At 46.1% G+C, this 13,953-nt stretch overlaps 1 protein-coding gene across 1 annotated transcript; it reads left to right on the top strand.

Annotated features, from left to right (window-relative positions):
• Positions 1-9,141: 9,141 nt before the first annotated feature.
• terb2 (telomere repeat binding bouquet formation protein 2) lies at positions 9,142-13,452 on the top strand (the record flags this gene model as incomplete). The annotated part of the gene is made up of 7 exons (XM_084437294.1): positions 9,142-9,205; positions 9,376-9,457; positions 9,606-9,745; positions 9,831-9,883; positions 10,193-10,376; positions 12,465-12,575; positions 13,310-13,452. 7 exons carry the CDS (start codon positions 9,142-9,144, stop codon positions 13,450-13,452), a joined length of 777 nt encoding a protein of 258 aa, XP_084293420.1.
• Positions 13,453-13,953: the final 501 nt, after the last annotated feature.

Here is a 13,953-nt window from a genome sequence, read left to right as displayed (position 1 = left end):
ACATGTGTGTGTGTGTGTGTGTGTTATGGATGAAATTCTTACTTGGTTTTAGGTAGATTTCAAAAACACGCTGAGTGGTCGATTCAAGCTGGTTTCAAACAGACACTTGTTTTATTCTAATAGGACGATTTGCAAATCGGATTCTGAAACAGGAAGTGTTTCCCTCATCAGAATGGTCGGACTGAAACGGTGCAGGACATTTTTTAGTGACGTGCACTCAGGGACGAACGGTACAGGGAAGTGATGTCACAGAGCAAATGGTGTTTCTAAACAGACTGATTCTTTGGGAACGGATTAGAAAGGAGTTTCACAGAGGTTGTAAAACAATAGACTTAGAGAAGATCAATCAAATAGGAAGATTCAATCAAATAGGAAGATTCAATCAAATAGGAAGATTCAATCAAATAGGAAGATTCAATCAAATAGGAAAACAGAAAGGAACAAACTGGGGGGTAACACATTGGTGATACTGAAATTTCATTAACAGTGTGTGTGTGTGTGTGTGTGTGTGTGAGAGAGAGAGAGAGAGACTACTGTACACTACTCATGAATGTTCCTGGAACCATTCTTTCAGAGAAGGCGTCTCAGAGAGCCAAGTGATGGAGAAGCTCTGTCAACCAACCCCCTGGCAGGTCCAGTCCCTCTCTGGACACCCCACTCTAGCACTGACCAGATCAATAGATCAATAGAGAGATCAATAGACCTGATCAGAGGTCAGGGCAGAGCTAATATCCCTGCTCTTACACAGCCCTGCTGGTCTCACTGAGAGAGACAACCCTGCTGGTCTCACTGAGAGAGACAACCCTACTGGTCTCACTGGGAGAGACAACCCTGCTGGTCTCACTGAGAGAGACAACCCTGCTGGTCTCACTGGGAGAGACAACCCTACTGGTCTCACACACTGAGAGAGACAACCCTACTGGTCTCACACACTGAGAGAGACAACCCTACTGGTCTCACACACTGAGAGAGATAACCCTGCTGCTCTCACAGAGAGAGACAACCCAACTGGTTGCACACACATTGAGAGACAACCCTACCGGTCTCATTGAGAGAGACAACTCTGCTGGTCTCATACACTGAGAGAGACCAGGACACTGGCTGCTGATGTGGTGATGCTGTCATCAAACATCAAGGCATCCTATTTATTTTTCACATTTAATGGTCTGACAAAAAATAAAAACAATGTAATTTAGAAAGTTTGGACCTAGATGATGCACTGCTACGGGTCACAGCTAATCTGACAAAATAAATAAAACGCCAACCAACTTTATTGTCTATGCAGGGTGAAAAGCAAGGCAGAGATGCTCATGTTGGCTCTTTTGTCCCTTTGAGGCCCTGCAGATCAGAACAAACGCACCTTCCTGGAGGGGAGGGGTCACGCTCCTCCAGACCAAGGTCCTCTCATTAACAGGGGTTTGGGGCTGTTTGAGTGACAGATCTCTTATGCAATCACAAACCTCCCCTGGCATCCTGAGGGGCGTGTCCAGAGGAGAACTCCTCTCAGTTTGGGCTGAGTCATGTACTGAAGCCCCTCGGAGACACTAGGCATGCATGTGTATGTGTGTGTGTGTGTTTGTGTGTTTGTGTGTGTTTGTGTGTGTGTGTGTGCATTTCTGTGTCCAAAACAACAGTCAGGAACGTTCCTGGCCAGCGGTGATTTCAACAGCCGGTTCCTCACTGCTCTCAGGGTTAGAACCAGGACATGAGGATGTATGTATGTGTGTGTGTGTGTGTGTGTGTGTGTGTGTGTGTGTGTGTGTGTGTGTGTGTGTGTGTGTGTGTGTAAATGGTCATGGTAAATGGACTGCACTTATATAGCGCTTTTCCACCTAAGTGCTTTACAATGGCCTCTCATTCACCCATTCACACACACATTCACACACCAATGGCGGTAGCTGCCATGCAAGGTGCTAACCTGCTCATTTGGAGCAATTTGGGGTTAGGTGTCTTGCTCAAGGACACTTTGACATGTGGACAGTCGGAGCTGGGATTCGAACCACTGACCCTTCGATCATTGAACGACCCGCTCTACCAACTGAGCTACTGTACAGCCTCCCCTGCGGAGGTGTGTGTGTGTGTGTGTGTGTGTGCGTATAGGTGAGTGTGAGTGCGTTGTGTGCGTGTGTATAGGTGTGTGTGTGTGCATGTGTGTGTGTAGGTGAGTGTGAGTGTGTGTACTGTAGGTGTGTGTGTGGGGTGGGGGGGTGGGGGGGTGACTGTGTGGTTCAGAGCAGTAACCAGAGCTGACAGGTTAGTTTACCCTTCAGAGTTCAGAGTTCGCTACACATTGCCCTGGTCCTAACCTCAGTCCTCCCTCCCATTAGACCACGAGGCCTGGCGGAGCATGACCGTGGAGCCAGGTGGACAGTCTGGAAGTTTCCACATTTCCATAATTTCCCCTTGGGGGATCAATAAAGTACAATCTACCTACAGTACATAGAACCCTTTCAAGGTCAGAAAGAACCAAAGAGCTATGCACTGAGCTAGCTATACACTGAGCTAGCTATGCACTGAGCTAGCTATGCACTGAGCTAGCTATGCACTGAGCTAGCAATCACAGCGTTTGAAATCGCATCCAAAGGATGCTGATAAGTTGGAATTCTAGACGAGAGCGTTTCCAGAATGACCTTGAATCGCATTTGAAAAATTCGAAAATTCAGATTCAGGGGCTGGTGCCATGGGCTACCAAAAGAAATGGGCTCTATCAGTTTGTTATAAATGGTTCAACAGCGTCTAGCGCTCTTTCTTTTGATAATACCCAGTATTGGTCTGACTCTCAGTTTGAGGATAGAGGGGATGGGAGGAGGAAGAGGAGGACACGGATGAGGACGTGGAGGAGGTTGAAAAGGAGGAGGGGAAGGAGGAAGAGGACGTATGGGTGATGGAGCATGTGTTTAGACACCCGCGACACACAGACCTCCGACAGAGAGACCCTCAAACAGACAGACCCTCAGACAAACAGACCCTCGGACAAACAGACCCTCAGACAAACAGACAGACAGACCCTCAGACAGACAGACAGACAGACAGACCCTCAGACAGACAGACAGACCCTCAAACAGACAGACAGACAGACCCTCAAACAAACAGACCCTCAGACAAACAGACCCTCAGACAAACAGACAGACAGACCCTCAGACAGACAGACAGACAGACAGACCCTCAGACAGACAGACAGACCCTCAAACACAGACAGACAGACCCTCAGCCAGACAGACCCTCAGACAGACAGACCCTCAAACAAACAGACAGACCCTCAGACAGACAGACCCTCAAACAAACAGACAGACCCTCAGACAGACAGACCCTCAAACAGACCCTCAAACAAACACAGACCCTCAGACAGACAGACAGACCCTCAAACAGACAGACAGACCCTCAAACAGACAGACAGACAGACAGACAGACCCTCAAACAGACAGACAGACCCTCAAACAGACAGACAGACAGACAGACAGACCCTCAAACAAACAGACAGACCCTCAGACAGACAGACCCTCAAACAAACAGACAGACCCTCAAACAGACAGACAGACCCTCAAACAGACAGACAGACCCTCAGACAGACAGACAGACCCTCAAACAGACAGACAGACCCTCAAACAGACAGACAGACCCTCAGACAGACAGACAGACCCTCAAACAGACAGACATACCCTCAAACAGACAGACAGACCCTCAAACAGACAGACAGACAGACAGACAGACCCTCAAACAAACAGACAGACCCTCAGACAGACAGACCCTCAAACAAACAGACAGACCCTCAGACAGACAGACCCTCAAACAAACAGACAGACCCTCAGACAGACAGACCCTCAAACAGACAGACCCTCAAACAAACAGACAGACCCTCAGACAGACAGACCCTCAGACAGACAGACAGACCCTCAAACAGACAGACAGACCCTCAGACAGACAGACAGACCCTCAAACAGACAGACCCTCAGACAGACAGACCCTCAAACAAACAGACAGACCCTCAGACAGACAGACCCTCAAACAGACAGACCCTCAAACAAACAGACAGACCCTCAGACAGACAGACCCTCAGACAGACAGACAGACCCTCAAACAGACAGACAGACAGACCCTCAGACAGACAGCCTGACCTGGTGTAGCATCAGAGCAGAGCAGGACTGAGTCCAGATTCCCAGCTCCATCCTGCAGGCGCTCAGCACCCTACCTACTCCAACAACACTGCAGAGGACGAGTCGACCTACTGAACCGACTCTGGATCTAAATCTGGAGCGACGTCCATGTGCAGAGTTGTGTTGTGTGGAATAAGTCATAACTTGTAAGGTGTTTATGAGAGCCACACTGATCCAGCAGACACTGAGGGCTCTGTAAGCTCTCATCAGACGCCTCAGGACAAACACAGAAAGCGGCTCTAACGAGGGTTATGTAACTAACTAACTCTCCACCTGCAGCTCCTCACAGGGGGGAGTTGTCCACTGCAGGTCACCCACCCCCCCAATCCCCTCTAGACCTGCTCAGCTGCTCCTGCACGGCTTCTTAACGCTCTGGAGACCAATGTACCCTCCTGTCCCTCTTCAACACACACACACACACACAAACACACACACACACAACCTGCTGGGCCAGGGTCCCACAGCTGCCACGGCCCGCAGCCACCAGGACTGCAACTTAATCCTCAACCTGATAAGTCAACAGTGTTAATGTGAACAGAGCAGTAAGAGGTTGTTTGCTGTTCCACTGCCTCAGAGGAGAGGAGTGGAGATTGGCTGTGCTGAGAGCTAACCTGCTATGTCCCCTTGATGAGTGTGGAACAGTAGTGGCCCCCAACTGCTACCACTGCTGCCTTCTCATATCTTAGCTTCCCTCTACATACCACAGAAATTGCCCAAAACGCAACAACAACAACAAAAACAACCACAACACAGCAACAACACAGCAATAACACAGCAATAACACAGCAGCCATTTTTGGCTCTGTATATCCAACCAACAGATGACTGTAGACTCACAAGTCAGTCTCTAAATGCTGCGTTCAACTAGAGACTGAAGACATTCGTCCAGATTTCTTCGCTAAAAGTGGGTGGGAAGAATTTGAGAGACTGAGCAAAAATGTGGATTGCAGAACCAATCCAGTCTTTAGGGCGGTCCTTCCTAATGGGGCAGTGAATGTTTTGCTTTGATTCTCCATTCCAGTTTGTTTGGAGGACATTATTTCCGGTAAGGTGGGTGGTTCACCCTACTAGGGATGTAGTGAGTGGTTCTGATTGGTAGCGGAGATGTCTTTCCATGACTTTTGAAGGCGGAGATCTCGGAGGTCTTGCATGGCGAGACTAGATGACTGAGCTTGGATGAACTGTTCTACTGTGCTTCAGAACACCACTAACCATAGATTTACTCCAAGGGGGTATTCCAGAAAGTGGGTTAAGTAAAAACTCTGAGATTGTTAACCCTAAGATTGAATTGGGTTAACAAACTCAGAGTTTTCACTATACAGAGATCTCCATGAAGACTTTTTATGAAGGCACACAAACACAGTTACATTAAGGGACATATTACCAGCACGCCAGAACACACTACTTCCTGCATGGGCTCACTTTCCCTCTAGAGCCATGCTGGCAGCTCACAACCTGTCTAGCTCCATTCTCAGTAATATAAAAATAGGCCATGTTTATTTTTTGGCGGTTCTGGCTGTCAGAGTGTGCTCCAACAGGAGTGGATGAATGAGACTCCACTTCAAAGCTGCAGCCAGAGATGAAACCCAGACCCATGCGGGGTCCAGTCGTCCAGCACCTGCCATGGAACACGGCCCTTTGATGTGGATCAGCTGGGAGCCGCACAGCTGACAGGGGCTCAGAGACGGAAGTGTTTTATATCCACAGATATCACTATCTACTGTAGGATAATAACGGAGAGAACCCAGGCTACACTGGAACAAGGGTTCTGCGGTTGTAGGTTATCTGTGAGGGAACCATCTGAAAAATCCTTTTGATTCCAGAACTATTTCATCCATCGAAGGTTCTAGAACCATTTCAACAATCAGGTTCTACCAAGACCCAGAAAAGGGTTCTCCCACTGCAAGGACAACCTGAGAACCTTAGAGAGGTTCTGTTAGATCATAGCCGTTCGATAGTGCTGTGTAGATCAGATGATATACGATTCCAGTCAGAGGCAGCATCCATGACTCACCTTGACCCTACCCCCTGGCCTAACACTGCCCCTCCCCCAAAGCCTGTCTCCACTCACCCTCCCAGCCAATCACAACCACACTCCATTGTTATTAGTATCACGTTTCTGTTCTTGGTTTCCTCAAGGCCTCTCCTCCTCATGCAGCTCATGTTTTATCTGCCCCAGTGGCTCCAGCGCTATAATGAAGTAACTGTTTTCTTTTATCTGGTGAAATGTGTTCCAGCCACTTGGGATTCCTCTGGGGACTGTGCTTGACTGGGAGGATGTAATCCCTGTCAGCGCTGTAGACCCAGAGAGAGAATGCAAAAAACATCCTTCTAAACTGATACGCACGACGGCAGACCCAGCAGAAAAGGTTTCTCTTTTTCCTCTTATGGCTCCGAACTGCTAGATCAACAACTAATGCTCTAACAGAAAACATCCTCCATTAAACATTCATATTTCAAGGAAAAGAGAAAAAAAAAAACGGAACTGTATCTTGCCACTTTAAAAACGTTGCATGCATAGGGCCACACACGGCACACACAACCATTAGGCTATATTTGTCACAGATCCTGTACTTAACCAGACAACAAGCAGATAATGGTTTTTTTCTCTATCCTCCAGTAGAAGAGCTTCTGTCTTTGCTTTCTGCCTCATGTTATGCTTCAATGCCAACACTCATAGGTTCCTCCACTCTGTCCAACATGGGGGCGGTACAGGGAAGGAACATGGTGGGGCCTTGCTGTTGTCATGGCAATGGAATTATCAATGATGTTCCTAGGGAGGATCCCAGCCTGAGTGGGGGTGTGGGGGAGCTAGGAGGTGTGATGGGAGTGCTGATGTGGTGCAGTATGGCGTACAGTACAGCGTACATGTACAGTAGTAGTATAATGGTGTGGTGTTGAGTGTGATGTAGTATTGTGTCAGCTGCTGTGTAGTGTATTAGTGTAGCGTGTTATAGTGGTATAGAGTGGTGCTGTGGTGTAGTTTATTGGTGTTGTGTAGTGTTAGCTGGTATGGTGTGTTAGCTGGCACAGTGTAGTGTATTGTGATAGAGTGCTTTGACCAAAAGTTCACATCAATGAATGCACATCCGAACATAAGAGAAAATTAAAGCAAATTGTCCATTTCCCTGGACAGTCACAAATAAAGACCTGCACACGGATGGCCAATGGCTCTCTGTCCAGTCTCTAAGTAGAGTATAATTAGGAGCTGATTTACAGCCCCCAGCCCCTGGGGTCCGTCTCCCCTGGTATCTCCAGCTCCTCAGGCCTGGTCCATCAGCAGAGCACCACCTCCATCAGCCACAACACTGCAAGTAACACCTGCCTTAACAACCTCCTGCTGCCATAAAACACAAGGCTGTACCATATGGCCCTTAATAAACACCAGCCCATTACTGTGTGTGTGTGTGTGCATATGTGTGTGTGTGTGTGTGTGTGTAATAGGCTCCTGACCTGCAAGCAACCCTGGCTGAAGGTAATAGACTATTGGCAAGTCATTCATGCGATGGCCTATATAACAGCCATTTGTTACCTGACTGATGAAAAGCCTTATTGGTCTCCAGTTTCTCCCACTGAACAAAACAGCTAGGCAGCCTTGGCTGGTCCCCCCACCAGCTCAGTTAATGATTTTGGACTGGTCTATCTAGTGCTCGGCCATGCAGAACTACAGCCACACTATCAATTTACACAATCTACTATTTAACACAACACAAAATAATCCCATCAAGGAATATGCCTACATACATACATACATCTTTATGTGTTCTTGAAGCATAATCAAGCATTTATCCACCTACAGCCTACTGTGAGTCTAGTTGTAGCATATCCTCCCAGAGGTTAACCCCTCCTATAGCGCTGCTCCTAGCTAACCTTCGCTCTTATGGATGTCGTTCATCAGCCTGGGATCAATCAGCTTGACCACTGGTTCAATACAAAGCAACGCTGACTCCTCTCTCACTGAAGGTTATGCATGGTTGAGCGCCAAGACCTAGAATAGTCCAACCTCAGCTAAAGTGGTCTTGATGAAATTGTCTAAACAAGGCCTGATTGAATGATCCTATGAGAGGTTGAACGGAACATGCACGAAGTGTGTCGGAAAGGCCACGCTGCTCACTGCAGTGAAGGAGAAACATTAGCCTACAGTGTCACCTTGTGCCCATGAGGAGATAATGCAGGATCATTTCATTGTAATGTGACATTAGAATTAATTAATTTGATACATGATGTAGACCATTTGATAATTATGTTGGGTTAAACATACGAGTTAGTTATACATACTCACTTGATCATTACCGCCCCACCACACACGACGGCCGCCTCTGTCTGAACACCTGGCTGCCCAACTGACCATGAGCAGTCGGTGGGGGACATTGGGGTTGGAATGGATAACACACGTCCATTCCCAGCAAACACACAACGTCAGGGAGACGTTCAGATCATGTCTTAATAACGTCCGTCGGTCCAGAACCCCATTTGTACGTCTGCTGGACCCCTCAATATTCAAACGTCTGGCTTGGACCCCTCTAAGACGTCTGTGGACGTGCAAAACGGGTCCAATATCTGAACGTTAAAAAAAACATTCATTCTGGCTCCTAATTGGATGTCTTTGGACGTCCGAAAAAGACAAAAAAGACGTCTAAAAGACATCTTTTAGACGTGTCTTTGCTCAGTGGGTTATGGCACAAGGGCCATGTTATAAAACATTTATATGTATCTTCTGCCTAGACAAAAACAATGATTTAATTCACTTTCTCCTGGTAAGCGTAATACTAACTCTGCCCTAGCCCCTAGCCTAGCAGGTGGTTGAATCAAACCAACCGCCTTTCTGTCTCGCGTCACCATGGCAGCGCGTGGTCCGTTGATCTGTGTTGATCTCTGTGTTTTCGTTCAAGACGACAAGCATTTAGTAAACATTATAGTAAACATTATAGTAAACATTATAGTAAACATTATAGTATCGCTCGGTCCATTTATAAGTATAAGTAGCAATGTTTAGCAATAGAACCGCGTGGTTTTCCAACAGCGTCAGGAAAGAAATCAGTCACTTTTGGGGTAACGTAGTCTACGTGGGAGATGATTGACAGATGGAGTTAGGCTAGCAAGCAAGCTTAAAGTTAACATGACTAACTAGCAACTTCTTCTGTAGCAAGCTCACTCCGCTGGTATTAATTCATAGCCAGGCTAATTGTATTGTGCTTTCGATTCATGTTTTCCAATCCCAGTGTTTGAGGGTGGGTCCATCTCTCCCTGGAGGTCTGCAGACTATCTCTTCAGTGAGGACGCAACCTGTCCGGACACGCAAATGTAGGCTAGGCTACAGGCTATATATAACTTGACAGATATTTTCCTTTGTCATGGGGTTTCGATCATTTGGACCTATTTGGTCCTAGTGCTGTCGGATTTGTGCATACATGTACAGTACGAGGTTATGGATCTCTGTTCACCGTTGCAGGGTGTTTGAGAGTAGAGACTACATTGAGAACAAGGTGACGGTGTTCCACTGCGGTTACCTGTCTGCGTGTAAGAACCGCCACTGTGTGAAGTCAGTGTGCATCGGCCACTACGTGCTCCCCCCTGCTCACGTTCAAGATGGTAATAATAAGCATACATCTTTCACTTCTAGTGGTGAAATCATGTAAATAGTACAGTGGTGTAATGGTCATTCTTTCCTTCTCAGAGGTGAGAGCTGTGGTTGGGAGGTTTATATGGGAGCAGGAAGACCAGACACAGGTAAGAGGCCTATTCCCTCCACATGAACATGTACAGTGAGGGAAATAATTATTTGATCCCTTGCTGATTTTGGACGTTTGCCCACTGACAAAGAAATGATCAGTCTATAATGTTAATGGTAGGTTTATTTTAACAATGAGAGACAGAATAACAACAACAACAATCCAGAAAAACACATTTTTATTTATTGATTGATTTGCATTTGATCGAGTTAAATATGTATTTGATCCCCTATCAGCCAGCAATATTTCTGGCTCCCACAGACTGGTTATGTCCATTAGGCACACAAATCAGTCCTCTTTCTTTAAGAGAGTGCTCTTAATATTAGCTTGTTACCTGTATAAAAGACACCTGTCCACAGAAGCAATCAATCAATCAGATTCCAAACTCTCCACCATGGCCGAGACCAAAGAGCTGTCCAAGGACGTCAGGGAGAAGATTGTAGACCTGCACAAGGCTGAAATGGACTACAAGACCATCGCCAAGCAGCTTGGTGAGAAGGTGACAACAGTTGGTGTGATTATTCGCAAATGGAAGAAACACAAAAATAACTGTCAATCTCCCTCGGTCTGGGGCTCCACGTAAGATCTCGCCTCGTGGAGTTTCAATGATGAGAATGGTGAGGAATCAGCCCAGAACTACACGGGAGGATCTTGTCAATGATCTCAAGGCAGTTGGGACCACAGTCACCAAGAAAACAATTGGTAACACATTACGCCCCGTCTGAAGTTTGACAATGAACATCTGAATGATTCAGAGGAGGACTGGGTGAAAGTGTTGTGGTCAGATGAGACACAAATCGAGCTCTTTGGCATCAACTCAACTCGCCGTGTTTGGAGGAGGAGGAATGCTGACTATGACCCCAAGAACACCATCCCTACAGTCAAACATGGAGGTGGAAACATTATGCTTTAGGGGTGTTTTTCTGCTAAGGGGACAGGACAAGGACAGGTCAGGTTTTTACTCCCTCCCTCCCTCCTTCCCTCTCTCCCTTTCTCCCTCCCCCCCGACAATGTTGGCCTGCATCTCTCTGTTGGCACCACAAGAGGCAGTAGTCCCAGCACACCAAAATCAAGAAGGACACCAAAATCAACCTGCCAATCTCCACTGCACAAGTAGAGTAGTGGTCAGAGCATTGGACTCCCACGCGCAACATTCTCAGAGATTACCGTCTACTTTACTTCACCACCTAAAGGGAAGTGCAGACAGCAGGTAATGACTTTTGTCCTGAAACAGAAGTTGAACCAATTGCAGCAAAATAGCTAACGTTACAGGAATCATCAGTGTAACTGCTTTGCTACCATTAATGTTATGGAAGTTGCTGCTAGTTGTTGTGAGCTCATGAGCTACAGTACCTGGCTATCCCACTCTTATTGTGCTGGATTAGCATTGGAAGCACTGGAACTGATGTGTCCAGGCGACAAGATTTATCTTAATTCTAATCTTAATTTAATTCTAATCTTAATTAATCAGACATTATTTATTTTTTTCATGTTATTTCAATTCACACTTATTTCAGTGGCATGACTAGCTTCCGACCTACCAGTCCTGAACAGAAACAAGCCAGCCACGCACATAAGCCAGGCTGGACCTGGTCTGGTTTGTTATTCTGTCTCTCACTGTTAAAGGGCACCGCATATGCTGTTTTTACCTACCTAAAATCGGTTTCTGGGGTCTCAGAAAAGTGAATTTGAATGTCCTATGCAGAAAAAAAACTCACATTTCGCCCCTGAGCTATCTTATTTTCATCTGTCTGAATGGATTCCTGTGAAAGTCCTGTTGACCAATGAGATGGAGGGGGAGGGACGGGGGAGGGGTGCCAATTTCTTCACGAAGAGTTGGGACAAGATATAGAGATATGTGTGGATTTTTGCAGCCGAAAACAGAACAGCGATGCGGCACTATTCCTGATGTGACACGCTCGACTCGGCTGGAAAAAAATGGCGGAGTTCAGAGCAGAAGCAAACCTGTCCACTAGGGCGGGACCTGGGCGGGACTATGATAATGCTCCTCGATCTACGTCACCAAAACATCAGTAACAACACGGAAAACTCTGAAAATCCAAATGGCTTGTTGAAGGGTGGAGCTTCCAGGGCAGGAGAAAGTGTGCTGACCATAAACTGACTGGGTTGTTTGATATCAACTTTTGTACATTGGTAGGACCATCAGAGACCAACATGTATATGATAAACACATTACAAAATTGATTTAGCATGTGCGGTGCCCTTTAAAATAAACCTACTATTAAAATTTTTGACTGATCATTTCTTTGTCAGCGGGCAAACTTACAAAATCAGCAGGGGATCAAATAATTATTTCCCTCACTGTAGGAAAATGTATATTCACTTTTCAACACTATTGCATTTTGAAAGGGACAGCTGGTTGTTGCGTTCAAAGGGTTCCCTCCCTGACAAACCCACTTTGGGCAAGGATCAGAAGGATGAAGATGGCTGTTGTGAACCTGCAATCAAGAAGAGCTGGTAAATGAAAATCTCCAAAGAGTCTTTTCTTTTGATTGGTGTCAGCTTGGCATTTTGGGGGATCTGTAGGAAGGATGCAGACCTTCTAACTGGTTGCTAAGACCATGAGTTCTCTCCTCTCCTGGCCAGCCATGGCATATCTCCTGAGAACGCTCCCCTGATGGATCTGTGTTGTGAGGTTCAACACTACCCTGTCAACAACATGGTGACAGGTCAGCCATAGTTATCACATAACATCACCCACACTGACTTTAATGATAATCATACTGGTGCATTTTATTTCTGCCTTCCATTATACCCAAGGCCATTTATAGAGGCAGAGGAGTTTTACATCTGGTACACTTTCCTTTTACATGTAAGGATATTGTGGGAGGTACAGTTGGGTCCATAAATATTTGGATATTGACATAAGTTTCATCATTTTGGCCCTGTACACCACCACAATTGATCTGAAATGAAACAATTTTAAGTGCAGACCTTCATCTTTAATTTGAGGGTATTCAAATCAGGTGAGCGGTGTAGGAATTACAAACTATTTTATATCCCCCCCCCCCTCTTTTTAAGGGGCCAAAAGTATTTGGACGATTGGCTGCTCAGCTGTTCCATGGCCAAGTGTGTGTTATTAAAAATTACAATTTTATTTATGATTATGTTAGTTTGTCCAATTAGTTTTGGTCCCTTAAGAAGATGGGTACCACATACAAAATGTGTTGTAATTCCAAAACTGATTTGGATGTAAATACCCTCAAATTAAAGCTGAAAGTCTGCGCTTAAAGCACATATTGAATGTTTCATTTCAAATCCATTGTGATGATGTACAGAGCCAAAATGATGACAATTCTGTCAATGTCCAAATATTTATGAACCTAATTGTATCTGTAGTACTGGACTGTCCTCTTTGATTGACACTTTTGGGAACGTAATGACTCATGTGTTCTCTTTCCAGGGTATGTCAGCATTGCTGAGTTGAAGAGATACCCTGGTGAGCTGCGTGACTTCATCCCTGGCCACCAGGGGTCCTCTGTCTCCAAGGCTCACAGCAACAGACATGGTATAGATAGTAGTGAGGGAGGTCTACTGGGCTTCTAAGGACAATGCACTGTCTTTTAGTGTCCAGACGCTCACCTATGGTGTTCATCTTGTTTCTGGGTTTTGTATTTGTGACCACCCTCCTGCCCCCTCTGCTGGGGGGTTTGTGTATGGACTCTGTGATGTAGGTGTCCAGTAGGCGGAGCCCGGGAGGGTTGTCAGGGCTGAAGGGGTGACCTGGGCCCAGGTGTCCACTGAGGCTTAAGAAGCTGAAGTCAAGTGTCTCTCTCTCTTCCCCAGGAGCACATTCATGTGTTTCAGTTGTTATATTTCTATTGTTTGAAATGTATTAGTTACTGTGACAATAGAGCACCTGTACCATCCATTATCTATGCACCACTTTACTACTCCACTGACATAACTGCCATTCCATCTCATCGTTGGGCTTTTTATTCTGTTGTTCATTCATTCTGGTAACATTAAATAATAACTATGTTAACTTTGGTTTTGGCGTGTCTCCCTACTTTGTTGCTGCTGACGAGAGCTGGGTCATCACATTTA

Source organism: Borostomias antarcticus (assembly GCF_949987555.1).
Source record: "Borostomias antarcticus genome assembly, chromosome: 4".
NCBI lineage: Eukaryota > Metazoa > Chordata > Actinopteri > Stomiiformes > Stomiidae > Borostomias > Borostomias antarcticus.
The sequence above is the reverse complement of the archived record's forward strand: the minus strand, read 5'-3'. Positions and strand labels throughout refer to the sequence as shown.